Source organism: Alosa alosa, chromosome 15 (assembly GCF_017589495.1).
Source record: "Alosa alosa isolate M-15738 ecotype Scorff River chromosome 15, AALO_Geno_1.1, whole genome shotgun sequence".
NCBI classification, from domain to species: Eukaryota; Metazoa; Chordata; class Actinopteri; order Clupeiformes; family Clupeidae; genus Alosa; species Alosa alosa.
The window spans coordinates 30074844-30092343 of NC_063203.1; the positions used below are offsets into that span (position 1 = coordinate 30074844).

The 17500-nt window shown below is 44.1% G+C and overlaps 1 protein-coding gene across 2 annotated transcripts in view; it reads left to right on the top strand.

The window, feature by feature from the left end:
- The window catches only part of aadac (arylacetamide deacetylase), a 15080-nt gene extending 978 nt beyond the window's left edge, over positions 1 to 14102 (top strand). The window contains exons 2-5 of one of the 2 annotated variants that reach the window (XM_048263866.1): positions 1152 to 1383; positions 4490 to 4559; positions 11919 to 12090; positions 13292 to 14102. In XM_048263866.1, the coding sequence (XP_048119823.1) occupies positions 1152 to 1383; positions 4490 to 4559; positions 11919 to 12090; positions 13292 to 13930 (1113 nt within the window). In that variant the 3' untranslated portion in view covers positions 13931 to 14102. The remainder of the gene's footprint in view (positions 1 to 1151; positions 1384 to 4489; positions 4560 to 11918; positions 12091 to 13291) is intronic. The other variant, XM_048263867.1, reaches the window with a different exon arrangement.
- The last annotated feature ends 3398 nt before the right edge of the window (positions 14103 to 17500 follow it).

Below are 17500 nucleotides of genomic sequence, written 5' to 3' on the forward strand. Positions count from 1 at the left end.
AATGACAGTTACAACAGATTATGTCAGATACTAAGCTGACCATTGTACTACCGCTCTCATGCACTATTTTTAGATCTTATTTCCTGAATTGACAGATTATTTATGGGTTTACTTCCTTCAGTTTAATTAATTTGTCATTAATGAGAACTCAACCTGGGCTACAGGAAACAACCCTTACAAACAAATGTAACCTTCCCCCACTAATTTCAAAATGAACAATACACATGATGCTCTCCATTTAGGAAATTCAGCCATTGTAGATCAATTTAATTCTGTGTTGTACTCCCAGACGGACTGAGTGAGGACTCACACACACACACACACAGACACACACACACACACACACACACACACATACTAACCCTACCTACCAGTCTGCACTGACCTCAGGTGCACAGGAGGTTATGCTGCTTAACATGATTCCCATGTGTGTGTGTGTGTGTGTGTGTGTGTGTTCGTTCGCGTGCATGCATGTGTGTTATCCTGACTGCCCAAAACATTAAATTGTCTTGAAGGCATCTGATCTGATCATGTGACCTACAGTATGCAGTTGTGTAATGGGGAAAGGTAGCACATTCTAGAATCCTAGCAGAGCAGGTAGAGATGCTGCACCCCACTGTACAAGTCCAGTTCACTTTGTTTGGCTGTCACTCTGTCTTTCTCTCAAGCAATCTCATTTCTCTCTGTCTATTTTCTTCGCACTCTGTTTCTTACTCTCTCTCTTTTCTCATTCTCTCTCTATCCTTCCCCCTCACTCTATCCTCCTCTTATCTTTGTCTTTTCCCCTCTCTGTCTCTTTCATTCACTCTCTCTGTTTTATAACCCCTCTCTCATTCTCTCTCTCACTTCCTCCTCTATCTCCTTCCTCTCTTTCTGTTTCTTATCCCTCTTTCATTCACTCTCTGTTTCTTCTCTTCCTTTCTATCTCTCTCCGGGTCACTCTCTCTCTCTTTCTTCCTCCTCTATCACCATCCTCTCTCTTTCTCTGTTTCTCTCTCACTCACTCACTCTTTCATACACTCCCTCTCTCTCACTCACTCTCTCTCTCTCTCTCTCTCTTTCTCTGTATGTTTCTCTCTCACTCACTCACTCACTCTTTCATACACTCTCTCTCTCTCTCTCTCTCTCTCTCTCTGTCTCTCCATCCCCAGGCAGACTTCAGTGAGTTGCTGGGCCTGCGGGACTACATGGGGGTGATGATGTTCATCACCTTCGCGGAGGCGGTGGTGCCCCTGTCGGACGAGCGAGTGCTGGTCACTGAGGAGCGCTTCGACGGGGTGGAGGTGGTGCTGTACCAGCCGGCCGAGCACGAGAGCAGCGGCGCGGAGCTCAGGAGAGCCGTCGTCTACATCCACGGAGGAGGGTGGTGCCTGGGAAGCTCCAGTGGGTCCCTTACATCCATCCCTGTCATACTAACATTAGGGGCAGCCGTGGCCTACTGGTTAGCGCTTAGGACTTGTACCCGGAGGGTTGCCGGTTTGAACCCCGACCAGTAGGCACGGCTGAAGTGCCCTTGAGCAAGGCACCTAACCCCTCACTGCTCTCTGTGCACCGCTGTTGTTGCAGGCAGCTCACTGCGCCGGGATTAGTGTGTGCTTCACCTCACTGTGTGTTCACTGTGTGCTGAGTGTGTTTCACTAATTCACGGATTGGGATAAATGCAGAGACCAAATTTCCCTCACGGGATCAAAAGAGTATATATACTTATACTTACTTATACAAACACACTGGCACTAACATACACACACTGGCTCCTTCATGGCCATTGTCATACTAACACACACACTAACTAACACACTAGCACACAAACACACTGTCGCTAAAATACACTCCACTGGCTCTTTCATGGCCATCCCTGTCATGCTAACACACACACTAACTAACACACTAGCACACAAACACACTGTCGCTAAAATACACTCCACTGGCTCTTTCATGTCCATCCCTGTCATGCTCACACACACACACACACACACACACACACACACACACACACAGCTAACATACACACACTGGCTCCTTCATGTCCAGCCTTAGTCCACTAACACACACACACACACACACACACACACTAGCACTAACACACACACACTAACTAACACACTAGCACACAAACACACTGTCGCTAAAATACACTCCACTGGCTCCTTCATGTCCATCCCTGTCATGCTAACACACACACACACACACACACACACTAGCGCTAACATGCACACACTGGCTCCTTCATGTCCATCCCTGTCATGCTAACACACACACACACACACACACACTAGCGCTAACATGCACACACTGGCTCCTTCATGTCCATCCCTGTCATGCTAACACACACACACACACACACACACACACACACACACACACACACTAGCGCTAACATGCACACACTGGCTCCTTCATGGCCAGCCTTAGTCCACTAACACACAAACACACTGGCACTAACGCTGGTGCAGACTGTAGTGTTTTGTTTGGGAGAGTACATTGGAATACTCCTAGATCTGTAGTAATGGCATATACCGTATGTAGGGTATGCCCCGTATGTGTTTAAAACTTTACACTGACAGTTTTGACAGTTCTTAAGAAAGGTTTGATCATCATGTCAAGTCAAGAAACTTTTGAATTTTTGGTCAACAAAACTAAACCCTTAAAAAAAAAAAAGTCTTGCATGAGGGAACAAAACATGGTGGAGATGTTTGTTTGCATGTGCAAGCTACGACTACACGTTGCATGTAGACATAAGGAGGGAGAGGTGCAGAGTCCAGTCCTGAGCTTGTTCCCATGAGACATAGATGTAGGGGTAACTGCATGAGCAAATAGTAACCTCTTAGCCAGAAATACAAAAACAGCCAAACACTACTGTATATTACATGATTATGCAATAACACCCAAACACCACTATACTGTATATTACATGACTATGCAATAACACCCAAACACGACTATACCGTATATTACATGACTATGCAATAAACACCCAAACACGACTATACTGTATACTACATGAATATGCAATGGTCAGTTATTACATAATCGGCATTTAAAGCCTCAGGCCATTCTAGCAATAAAATAGCTTAACACATTACAGTAGACATCAGAGGGGCCTTAATGTGAGTGATTCCTGTTAGAAATTAGAATACAGTGTTGTTTTCAAAGACACTGAGAGAGAGAGAGAGAGAGAGAGAGAGAGAGAGAGAGAGAGATTGAGAGATTGCGTGATTGTGTCTGTGTGTTTATTGGTCAGTTATCCAGACAAGGTCTTTGGAGTAAACAGATAACGACCCCTGACCCCTGACATCATGTTTCCTCGAATCATTATTGGCCCTGTACTGCAGTAAGAAACAAATAGCATCACAGAACTGTGACAGAATTGTGTAATTGAGGTACTTTATGTTATACACAATGCTTTTGCACCAAAGTCATTCTTTCTGTTTCAGACTTACAGCATGTGGTTCGAGTTAGTGCTCATTAAAAAAGGCCAGCCAGGGCTACAACTATGTAAAAGAAACAGAACTTTTCAAAACATGGCTGGATTGTGTTAGTCACAGTTTGTTACACTGTTGGCTGATTGATGGAGTCTTCATGCGCATCATTTTATTACTGTTTATAACGTAGATTGATCCGCAACAAAGCCAGAAGGTGATCTCATAAGCAGCCAGCAATATATTTTAGATTATTTTAGTTTGCATTTAATTATGCAGCATTATTCTTGCTTGCATATCTGATGATGTACTAACTGCCGGCTATGCTAAATCACATTAGAAAGAGATGAGTGCCTTTCTCCAGCGTATCAGCAGAGCTGGAATTGGATTTTAATGGACTCCAAGTTCTTTACAATAGGCTACTGCTATGAAATGAAGCTTTGCCCCTGGTATAACACATTAGGACTCTACATTACGATGGCCTTTGTAGTTTATAGCGTTTTGATGGATGCCTCTTGACATTTTCATAAACAGCATTGGCTACTGACACAGTCACTACACTGACGCCTGTTATGTCTGATACTGACACAGTCACTACACTGACGCCTGTTATGTGTACTTTTATGTTGTTGTTGTTGTTGTTGAAATAATCACTTTCCATCTGCAACCTTTAGCTTTTCCCTGAGTGATGCCATTCTTGTCCTGTAAAGTGGTTGGGTTGCGGCCATGGCTGGCGTAACAGCAGCTGCGAGATTGTGACCGTGCATGTCCTTCTTGTTCTGTCCGGCTGCCATGCACCCTCTGTGTGGCCATTGTGACATCAGCAGAGGGCAGGCTAGACAGTCCGGTCCGGCACAACACAGTGTGCATAGATATAGTGTTGTGTCAACATCTTACCAATCACTCTTATCTCTCATCCTCCGGTCTGGGTGTCTGTGCACTTGTGTGTGTGTGTGTGTGTTTCCATTGTATATGTGTGAGTTTGAAGTGAAAGCATGCCTGTGTGTATATGTCCATTATACTCATGTGTGTGTATTTCTTCTCTCTCTCTCTCTCTCTCTCTCTCTCAGGAATGAGTCCCTACGACCTCTTGGCTCGTCAGATGGTGACGGAGCTCAATGCGGTGGTTGTGTCTGTGGAGTAAGTGCCCGTCTCTCGCTGTGCTGACACTGCATGACCCTCTGCTGCCCCCGCCCCCGCCCACCCTCTTCCCCTGGGGTCATGAACTCTGTCAGTTAGGGTATTAGGTCAAAGGTCAGCATTTGAGGATGATCCACAGCAGCCAGGCTGCTGATAAGATGTCCAGGGAAGGGAAGAAGAGAGAGAGGATTGTTGTGTTTAAACCCTGATACAGCCTGCAGTGGTCCAGGGCCAGTTTGCCCTATCTCAGTGCTCTGTTTACCATGGTGCAGAGGCCCTGGCAGACTGTTGCCCCAGACAGGCTTTCTTTAGCGCTCTGCCAGGCCTTTGCTGTCAAAGCAGAACTGCAGCCCCCTCATGCTTTCTCACACGGGCCCTGTCACCCACAACGGCACGGCAATGCTCAATTAGCTTTAGAACTCAGAGCCCCCGCTGTGCACGCCTCGCCTGGCCTAGCCTGGCTCCTGCCCTCCTCATCACGCTTCATCTTTGAGAGGCAGCACTATGGTCTGGTGGGTAACTCCCCTCACTGCTACAGAATATCCCACATGTTGACTCATGTTGAGAGTCTGTTTCTGTCTACAGTATCTGCCTGACTGACTGTCTATCTGTCTGTCTGCCTGTCTGTCTGTCTGTCTGTCTGCCTGTCTGTCTGTCTGTCTGCCTGACTGACTGTCTATCTGTCTATCTGTCTGTCTGCCTGTCTGTCTGTCTGTCTGCCTGCTTGCCCGTCTGTCTGCTTGTCTGTCCATCTTCTGATGCCAACTACCCAGCTCCATACTTTATCTAGGGGGAAATGCTCATTCTAGTATAGTATCTAGTCTTCTAAATTGGATCAAATTAGCTGCTGTTCAGACCTGTCCGGTTGAATGATCGTCTCTATCACAGTGAATTCATTTGGTCAGTGAAAAAATAAAAATAACTAGAAAATGTAATTCCAGGGAATTACCATTGCATGTAAAAGCAAAAAAACTGCTGTGTATAACATTAATTACAGTATGATTATTCAGATGACATAGACTTACAGTATTCTTGAAAACCACTTCCTTGGATAGATGTTAGCTTAGAGTATATGGCAGTCAGTACAAATAAATGGTTAATTCAATATTGATCAACATTCTTTGTTTTAATACAGTACTGCAGAAACAGCAGAATGATACTCAGAACACACTAATGAACACTTAACAACCAATGCAAGCTTGCAGTAAAAAAAAATCAAAGTTGTTGAAACCAATTTTAAAGTTAACCAATAATGATATGGGAGAAACCAGATGTCTACTGAATTTGCATTCTTACAGAACTTGATGATGCCAATCATATTATCCTAAGACAGATCTATCTATCAGTTATCAGTATTCTGAACTGGCAGCAACAGCTAGAGGCCTCAGTTAATGATAATAGGTCAAATTTAATGGTGATATACTGAAGAATAAAAGTCAGCCCTTCGGATGATCAGTTTTAGACAGAACTTAGGTTAGAATCTTAATTTTCACACAGCACAGCTCAGGTCTAAAAACAGAGGTCTAACAGCATAACTAAGTTTCACAGATGTTACAGCATAGGTATGATTCAAAGTTATTATAAATATGATTCACAGGTATACAAGTTCCATATAGTTAATTAGTATAGTCCTCACACAACAATATAGTTCTCAGAATGTCTCAGTGTAGATCTCAGATACGTCTCAGTATGGTTTTGGTATTTGCTGAATGTCACAAAAAGTGTTATAGAAATTGCTTGGCATCGCTTATTCAATGGCTCTCTACCGAAACACCTGTAGTTTTCGGAGGACGAACAAGAAAGCACTCGTTTGATAAATCAGCCAGTAGGCTAGGCCTAGTAGACAAATACCGTTAAGAAATAATCTGTACTGCAAAAACGAATGTTGGTGGGTATTTAAACTATCTAGCGGGTGTTTTAACAGCTGCAAGAAACAGAAGCTTCATGGTCTTTATGTTCTGGTTCGTAAATTATTTTCATAAAACTTCAAGTTGCCCTACTCTCCAAACTCTTCACTGCACTGTAGCCAATTAACTGACAGTATGATAGTAGGCTATTTATTTTCTGTAGGCTACAATAAACGCATTTATTTTTTCAACTTTTGCAATATTACGCACTTGGCTACTGAACGCAAATCAGCAGGAGAGAGAATGCACGTAGCCTACGCAGCGTGTAGCGCAATGTGTAGGCTATTTGGTTACCAACTAAAACTGTTAGCCAATTCACTAACTTAAGACTTCAGTGCCATCATATACAACGTTTTTTTACACAACAAATACAGAAAGGATGGAGGCAGCAAAAGTAGTCATTTCAGATGGGGCAAGAACAAGGTGAATTGTATGCTTGTCAAAACGTAGTCCTACACTGCAGCTGATCATCATACCAAGCACACTCCAAGCACCACGGTAAACTAAAACTAAAATGTTACAAAGGTGGCAAAATTGATATAGGCTATTATTAGCCGTGACATTACTAGGCTATGAATCGTTCATTTTTGTTTTTCATCCCCCCCTCTGTTTTTTACACAAATCGCACCCTGGTTATGGGTAAGTTCGTAAATTGCCACACTGAGCACTCCAAGCACACTGACACTTTTTAATCGTGCGTTATTCTATTTTCAGAGTGTTAGATTGAATTTACGAATGCACCCTATATCTGACAGCCCAGTGTGACAGGCGCGAGCCACCCAACATTGTTTACTTTTGTAGCCAATCACTGCTTATTTTATTGATTATAGCATAATCATGAAAGCCAGAGTTGAAAGCAGTTTGCGGGCGGGCCGTAGGTAAAATTCAACGGGCCGCTAGTTAAATGCCCTACGGACATTGTCAGCGTGAGAAGACGTGCTGAAGGTGGGCTGAGCTCAACGTTGCGCTCCGCTCCACATTGAGCCCAGCCCCGATCTGCAAGCTGCAGCCAGGGGATTCTCCGTCATAATGCTAAAAGTTGCCGCCACGGTGGTCAATGTTAACTCTATGGAAATTTCTTGCTCTTTTATCTTAAATATCTCAAAAAGTATAAAGTTAACAAATATGAAAAATACATTGTACGATTGTCCGTTACAAGAGCTTTGTAGGAGTCTTTGAATGAGGTCAGACGGTTCAGCGGTTTCAGTCGCATTAAACGTTGAATTTGGTCGGAAGAAGAACTAGAAAAGCATTTCCTGAAGGAAATACAGTGCATGAAAATGCAAAAAATATGATGTAAAATATCATACAAAGAAAAAACAAATAATGCAGATATAGTTGCAATAGTGTTGCTAGGGTACATATGTTGGTTGTTATGCCAAATTAAGTGGTTTTTATGCTGGTTGCTTAGGTAATCCTGTTGGTTGCTATGGTGGTTGCTAGGTTGAAGTTGTGGTGGTTGCTAGGCTGTTGCTAGGGTATTTGACATGGTTGCTAGGCTGTTGCTAGGATATTTGACATGGTTGCTAGGGTATCTGACGTGGTTGATAGGCTGTTGCTAGGGTACTTGAGGTGGTTGCTAGGCTGATGCTAGGTTACTTGTGGTGGTTGCTATGCTAGTTGCTAGGTTAAACTCATTGGTTGCTATGTTGGTTGCTAGGTTGTAACAGTGGACGTGGTTGCTAGGCTGTTGCTAGGCTGTTGCTAGGGTAGTTATGGTGGTTGTTATGCTGTTGCTAGGGTACTTGTGTTGGTTGCTATGCTGGTTACTAGGTTAAATGCATTGGTTGCTATATTGGTTGCTAGGTTGTAACTGTGGAAGTGGTTGCTAGGGTATTTGACATGGTTACTAGGCTGTGGCTATGCTACTTGAGGTGGTTGCTAGGCTGTTGCTAGGTTAGTTGTGGTGGTTGCTATGCTGGTTGCTAGGTTAAATTCTTTGGTTGCTATATTGGTTGCTAGGTTGTAACTGTGGAAGTGGTTGCTAGGCTGTTGCCTGGGTATTTGACATGGTTGCTAGGCTGTTGCTAGGGTATTTGACATGGTTGCTATGCTGTTGCTAGGGTACTTGAGGTGGTTGCTAGGCTGTTGCTATGTTAGTTGTGGTGGTTGCTATGCTGGTTGCTAGGTTAAACCCATTGGTTGCTATGTTGGTTGCTAGGTTGTAACTGTATAAGTGGTTGCTAGGCTGTTGCTAGGGTATTTAACATGGTTTCTAGGCTGTTGCTAGGTTAGTTGTGGTGGTTGCTATGCTGGTTGCTAGGGTATTTGACATGGTTGCTATATTGGTTGCTAGGTAGATGAGGTTTAATAGTTGGAATGACTAAACAGTTAAATAGATGGATAGTTTAAATCAGTGTTTTTCAACCACTGTGCCGTGAGAGATCATCAGGTGTGCCGCAGAAAATTACCCAAATGGTAACACTCACTGGTCCAGAAAAGCAACTGTTGCATCAAAGAATTTATAACCACATGCTCTCATTGATTGTGTGATTGCACTATTTGTGGTATGCAGGCATTGTACAACGGGGCCCACATATCCAGTTCATAACAAACAATTAAATTATAGATATAGTCACCTACAAATGAAACAGAGGGCGCTTGTTTTATTAAGCAGGTCTTGCATAGAAGCCATAATAAGGCCGTATCTGTGTATTATTTGAAATTTTAGGCTATAGTATGTTTATTTTATTTTTTCACACAGGATGTTAGTGTGCCGACATTTTAAGTGTCAAAAGTGAAAAGGTTGAAAAACCTAGATGAGGTTTAATGTAGTTGGAATGCCTGAACAGTTAAATTAGTGGATAGTTTAAAAGGTTAAATTATTTGCTAGGTAGATGAGGTTTAATATAGTTGGAATGACTGAACTAGGTAGATGAGGTTTAATATAGTTGGAATGACTGAACAGTTAAATAGGTGGATAGTTTAAAAGGTTAAATTATTTGCTAGGTAGATGAGGTTTAATATAGTTGGAATGACTGAACAGTTAAATAGGTGGATAGTTTAAATGGTTAAATTATGTTGTTGACAGAGGAAACAGTTGAACAAGATGTGTAGTCTTAAGAAAATGAGACTGTATGCTTAAAGCCTGAGACTGGCAGTTGATCCAGGTGGCTGGAACACCAGGCCTAGGATTCTAATTGCTTAAGTGCTCTATTGTGATGTCATCAGCCAAATGTTAAGTCTATGGGGCAATTTGGAATAGTTTAAAAAGTATAAAAGTTACAAAGATGAAACATACATAGCACTCTTGTCCTAAGTAAGACCTACGTAACATAGTTTGAATGAAGTTTCTACGTTAAATGGTTGAAGCTGCATTAAACGCGTTAGAAGAAGAAGAAGCCTAGGAAGAACAGTACAGTGCATTTTCATGCACTGTAATAATTATACGAAGACCAGTGATAATAGTCCATTGCATGTAATGCAATTAGCATCTCTCACACAGAACTGGCACGGTTCCGCAGCTCTGAGGCAATAGCCTGGCTGTGGTCAGCAGTGCATGTCTGCACCCTTACGAGAGCAGCTCTGTCACCACTTCCCACCTCTTGGCCTCTCTAATGTGCACACACCAGGGAGATATGGTGAGCTAGAGAGAGGCCGAGCTGAAGCCTTTGAAACAGCTCAGGGAGTGAGACCGTGTGAAACAGTGTGTCATTCTTCATCATGATTACCCTGGCTCAGCTCAGGGAGTGAGGCCGTGTGAAAGTTTGTGTAGTTTTTCATCATGATTACCCCACCTCAGATGAGTGCTGCTATCTTCATATTTGTTTTAGTGCTGAGGACTTTATTTTTAGATCATTTTAAACTGGGCTTCTCTCTGAGGTAGTTTCCAACTCACAGGCCAGAGCACCTCAATATGCTGTTTTCGCTGCTCAAGTGATCTTATTTTACCATTTTGCCCACACAGTTTTTATTTTTATTTTCTAGTATCTGACTGTCTCTATCTCAATGGCTCTATCTAAATGGCTCTGTCCTATCTGACTGTCTCTGTCTCTATCTGAATGTCTCTATCTGAATGTCTCTGTCCACTCTGAATGTCTCTATCTGAATGTCTCTGTCCTATCTGAATGTCTCTATCCTCCTGTCTGAATGTCTCTATCTAATCAGAATGTCTCTGTCTTATCTGAATGTCTCTATCCTCCTGTCTTAATGTCTCTATCTAATCAGAATATCTCTGTCCTATCTGAATGTCTCTGTCCTATCTGAATATCTATGTCCTATATGAATGTCTCTATCCAATCAGAATATCTATGTCCTATCTGAATGTCTCTATCTGAATGTCTCTATCTGAATGGCTCTATCTGAAGTCAAAGTCAAAGTCTGCTTTATTGTCCATTTCTTCACATGCCCAGACATACAAAGAGATCAAAATTACGTTTCTCACTATCCCACGGTGAAGACAATACATATTTTACCAACTAAGTCCATAGACAAACATAACATTCAAGTAAACAATAAATGAGTAAATAAGAAGGCACATACAATGAAGAAATAAGAGCAGCAAAATTGGGTTGAAATTGTGCAATTGTGCATAAACAGTCAATATAATAGTGGCTGAGGTAGTTCTGTTTGACCTAAGTAAGCAAGTGGCATAGTGGTGCAAGTTATGTAAGAGCAGCAGAAGTATTGTGTTTTTAGGACAACAAGACAACAACAACACAAGTTGCAACATGTGCAAGTGTACAAGTGGAGTAGTGCAAGTGGAGTAGTGCAAGGCAGCCATTGTGGGTCCAAAGTCCAGGATGTTATGTAGCTGAGGGTGGAGGGGGGAGAGGGGGGAGAGAGTTCAGCATCCTAACAGCCTGGTGTATGAAGCTGTTGGTGAGTCTGGTGGTGCGGGAGCGCAGGCTTCTGTACCTCTTCCCAGAGGGCAGTAGATCAAACAAATTGTGAATTGTGAGTGGGGTGACTTGCATCACTCACAATTGTGGTCGCCTTGCGGGTGAGGTGGGAGGTGTAAATGTCCTTCAGGGAGGGGAGTGAAGCACCAATAATCCTTCCAGCTGTGTTCACTATGCTGCAGGGCTTTCCTGTTGTATTCAGTGCAGCTTCCCCCACACAGCAGCGATACAGCTGGAGAGGATGCTCTCAATGGTGCCTCGGTAGAATGTGGTCATGATGGCTGGTGGAGCACTTGCTCGTCTGAGTTTCATGGCGAGCTGAGCTTTCTTCGCCAGTGATGCAGTGTTGGTGGTCCAGGAGAGGTCTTCACTGATGTGCACCCCCAGGAATTTGGTGCTGCTCACTCTCTCCACCACGGCACCGTCGATGGTCAGTGGCAGGTGTTGGGTCACTGACCATCGGCGGTGCCGTGGTGGAGAGAGTGAGCAGCACTGTGTGTGTGTGTGTGTGTGTGTGTGTACGCTTATAGTCAAACCAACTACACACTAACATAAATTTTAATTCTAATTTTCTAACCGTATCTCTAACCGTATCTCTACCACACCCACAGATACCGCTTGGCCCCAGCGCACCACTTCCCGGTGCCGTTTGAGGACGTGTACCAGGTGGTGAAGCACTTCCTCCAGGCTGGAGTTCTGGCCCAGTACCAGGTGGACCCGGGACGGATTGCCGTGTCAGGGGACAGCGCTGGGGGCAACCTGGCTGCTGCCGTCGCCCAGCAGGTAATCAGAAGATAGACAGGTAGAAAGGATAGATAGAGAGAAAGAGAGAGAAAGAGAGACAGAGAGAGAGAGAGTCCAAGCCAGCTAATATGTGATCAAACATGGTGGTTAGCTGTTAAAGTAACTGGCATATTAGCTCGGTAGAGAGTAATTGTTAACACCGGTTTTCTGGAGGTAATTGCATGATAAAATTTAGTTTGTAATGAAAACCTGATGTGGTTGAATTGGTAAAGGCTCATAATGATTACAAGAACACTCTGAGACAATTCCACAAATTTTCCACAAATGTTCTAAAGCTGCTTTGGCAAAGTAACTGTTCATTGTGGATACCAGACATGGCTCAGATTATCCAATTTACCTGAGCCAAAGGATGGACATTTGCAAGGATATTTGTACCATTGTAAGTGCACAGAATGTTCTGAGTTGCACTGTGTTTAACACACTGGACTTTCATTTGACCTCAGACTTTGGAGTAAAGAATTTTCACTTTTAACTTCCCAAGCTGTATGTATCCTGTATTCGGTCAGGCACAAGTTTATTTCAGAAGCCCCTGGTCACTCACACAAACACACATACACATACACAAACACACACACATGCACACATACAGACAGATGCATGCGTACAAATACACGTGTCAAACACACACACACACACACACACACACACACATACACACACACACACATGCATGCATACACATGTGTCCCGTTAGGTCTCTGAACAGTCTGCCACAGAACCTCCTTTGGTTCTTGTGGTTGATTCTGGGACATTCTGGGGAAGTCAAGTGAGTAGGATTTAGCCGATGCTTCTATCCCAACAGGGGTAGGGACTCAGGGGTAGATACTCAGGGGTAGATACTCAGGGATAAGGACTCAGGGGTTGATACTCAGGGGTAGGGACTCAGATGTAGATATTCAGGGGTAGGGACTCAGGGGTAGGGACTCAGGCATAGGGACTCAGGGGTAGATACTCAGGGGTAGATACTCAGGGGTAGGGACTCAGAGGTAGATACTCAGGGGTAGATACTCAGAGGTAGGGACTCAGGGACTCGCAGTGTCAGCATCAGACCTGGGCCTGCACTTTACCATTCGCTGATGCTACTTTCTCCCTCATGCCCATAATTCTAAAGATGATGACAGTAAGAATGTTTTAGAAGGCTGGTTCTAAGAGTGGTTCTAATCTGGTTCTTGGCCCACAGCTGCAACAGGATCCCGAGCAGCAGGTGGAGTTGAAGGCCCAGGTTCTGTTGTACCCGGCGGTTCAGGCACTGGACCTGAACACGCCGTCCTACCGGCAGAACCAGCACATGCCCATCCTGCCCCGCACCCTAATGGTGCGCTTCTGGAGCGAGTACTTCACCAGCGACAAGTCCCTGTTCCAGGCCATGCTGGCCAACGCACACAACGGGCCCGAGTCTGCCTCCCTGCTCAAGTTCGCCGACTGGGGCGCCTTCCTGCCTGAGCGCTTCCGTGGCGGCTACAACTACACGGCACCGCCGGTGGTCTCTACGGCGACCACCACCACCCCGGCGGTACCGACGACGGCCGACGGCGTGCTGCGGAGGATGAGCGACCCGCGGGCCTCTCCGCTCCTGGTGCCGGACGCGTCCCTGCGCGGCCTGCCCCGCGCCTACGTGCTGACCTGCGAGTACGACGTGCTGCGCGACGACGGCGTCATGTACACCACGCGGCTGCGGCGCGCTGGGGTCCCCGTCACGCACGAACACTACGCGGGCGGCTTCCACGGCGCCCTCATGTTCACCACGTGGCCCGCGGAATTCGCCATCGCCCACCGCATGACAGACAACCTCCTGCACTGGCTGAAGACCAACCTCTGAACATACATACACTCCCATGCCACCACCAACATCATCATCAACAACGACAACAACACATCTCCAACCTCTGAACATACATACACTCCCATGCCACCACCAACATCATCATCAACAACGACAACAACACGTCTCCAACCTCTGAACATACATACACTCCCATGCCACCACCAACATCATCATCATCAACAAATAAACAACAACACGTCTCCAACCTCTGAACATACATACACTCCCATGCCACCACCAACATCATCATCAACAACGACAACAACACGTCTCCAACCTCTGAACATACATACACTCCCATGCCACCACCAACATCATCATCAACAATGACAACAACACGTCTCCAACCTCTGAACATACATACACTCCCATGCCACCACCAACATCACCATCAACAACGACAACAACACGTCTCCAACCTCTGAACATACATACACTCCCATGCCACCACCAACATCACCATCAACAACGACAACAACACGTCTCCAACCTCTGAACATACATACACTCCCATGCCACCACCAACATCATCATCAACAACGACAACAACACGTCTCCAACCTCTGAACATACATACACTCCCATGCCACCACCAACATCATCATCAACAACGACAACAACACGTCTCCAACCTCTGAACATACATACACTCCCATGCCACCACCAACATCATCATCAACAACGACAACAACACGTCTCCAACCTCTGAACATACATACACTCCCATGCCACCACCAACATCATCATCAACAACGACAACAACCGTCTCCAACCTCTGAACATACATACACTCCCCATGCCACCACCAACATCATCATCAACAACGACAACAACCGTCTCCAACCTCTGAACATACATACCTCCCATTACCACCACCAACATCATCATCATCAACAACAACAACAACATGTCTCCAACCTCTGAACATACATACACTCCCATGTCACCACCAACATCATCATCATCAACAACAACAACAACAACACGTCTCCAACCTCTGAACATACATACACTCCCATGCCACCACCAACATCATCATCAACAACGACAACAACACATCTCCAACCTCTGAACATACATACACTCCCATGCCACCACCAACATCATCATCATCATCAACAACAACAACAACAACATGTCTCCAACCTCTGAACATACATACACTCCCATGCCACCACCAACATCATCATCATCATCAACAACAACAACAACATGTCTCCAAACATAAGGACAGGCAACACAGTCACGTCTTGCTTCTCTGTCCCATTCTCCCTGCTGCTTTTTTGCGTTAGTGGAATTTGGCTGTGGCGTTGGCATCAACAGATATGGCTTTTACTGTAGGTCCTGCCAGAGAGAAGGATTTGACTGCCTCTTGATTATTTCAGTGTCCCTTATGAAACCACATGAGTAGGTATAGTGCACTTCACAGGGCTGCCGGTAGCTTATTATCAGCAGAGAGCTCCCAAGACATTTCTTGATGTCAGTGGCACGGAGTGTCCACTTCTCTGACCACTCTCACGGACATGTCTACTTCTCTGACCACTCCCACGGTCATGTCCACTTCTCTGACCACTCCCAGGATGCTGCTTCGGACAATAAACAAATCATGAGAGGATACTCTATCAATATTCTTTGTTTACAGACTCTTGCAACACACTCTGTGGTTGTCAATAATGTGTCAGTTATTACGTGTAGTTGATGACTCTTTATTCTTACTGTGCTTTTGATTTGTGCTTGGAGTTGAATTTTTGTCTTTTTTTGTAGAAAATATAAGGGTGACTTTTTTAATCATTGGAAAAGATAAGGGTAATATTTGTGGGACCAGAAAACAGTTTCCTCTTTTGTTTGCATTTCTTAGAGGATTTGACAACTTAACTACAGGAGTTAAACCTCACGTGATCTGGATTTACTTTACCTCATTCAGAGTTCTTTCTCTCTCTCAGACACACACACACACACTCGTGCTCCTTGTTCACAGTTCTTTCTCACACACACACACACACACACACACACACTCTTTTGCTCCTCGTTCACAGTTCTTTCACACACACACACACACACACACACACACACACACACACACACACACACTCTTTTGCTCCTCGTTCACAGTTCTTTCACACACACACACACACACACACATACACACACACACACACACACACACACACACACACACACACACACACACACACACACACACACACACTCCTTTTTGTACTCACTTTTTCTCTCTTTCTCTCATTCTCAAGGTGTCTCCCTCATCCCCTCCTTCTCTTTGAATCTTCGTCTAAGTATATCTATCTATTTATCCATCTGTCTGTCTCTATCTATCTATTTATCCATCTGTCTGTCTCTATCTATCTATTTATCTATCTGTCTGTCTCTATCTATCTGTATCTATCTGATTTATCCGTCTGCCTCCTTCGTATAAAACACATAATGCCTCAGTTCAGTTTAGAATCCTGGCTGTTACATCGGATGGCCTTATGTTGTCCTCCTCCTGTGTGCGAACCCCCACCCATCACCCGTGCTATCAGTGGACATGGTTATGGAATGTCCAGGATCTCTCCCCTCCTCCTGTTTATCTCATCTCAAAGGACACATTGTAAATGACCGATCGCCATGTCTGTTTTTGCTCTGCGTTTGCTAAATATAATATCGATGTCACTGTCCTCCCGCTTTGAAGCAGTTTTTTCAGTAGACAGCTCAGTACTCGGCTTCAGTGTATATATTTTATATTTTGATCTTCAGGCAATAGGGAACATCCAGGCAAAAAGCTCATTTTAGTTGTTACAGTAAACTTGCCGGTTTCACCAGCACCAAAAAAAAAAGAAAATGAAACACAAACACAAGTGGTTTGTTTCATTCTTTGTTTCTCATGGGGAAATGTGGTACATTTGAATAATTCATTCTCTGACAATAAAGTGATCCAAATGGTTGGCCTTTCCTAGTTATTGACTTCAAATGATGAAGTTCACAAATATTTAAGAGCCCATGGGCACTCAAGTTTGTGTGTATGTTTGTGTGTGTGTGTGTATGTAGGCGTGTGTGTGTCTGAACGTGTGTGTTTGTTATTATGGTCATGTGCTTAGTATGTGTGTGTGCGTGTATCTATCTGTGCCTTTCCGATGTGCCCCATTTGTCTGTGTTGGGGATTGCAGTGGTTGTATGTGATATTGGCCATAATGGGTGTAGATAGATAGATAGATAGATAGATACTTTATTGATCCCCAGGGGAAAATTAAGAAATTCAAGGGTGTGTGTCTGTGTGTGTAAACACATGTAAACGCTGTTTACGCACCTCCTGAACTTCAGAAATAGTGTTCACACACCTCTAAATTGTGTTTATCCACCTTTAAATAGCATACCATTCTTAAACAATTCTAAATTTAGCTTATGCTGTTTTATAATTGTGTATAGTTTCATATGGTAAGCTTATGCTGTTTTATAATTGTCTATAGTTTCATATGGTAAGCTTATGCTGTTTTATAATTGTGTATAGTTTCATATTGCTGAACGTGGCCTGCGCAGCACAGTTTATCCATATTGCGCTGCATTATG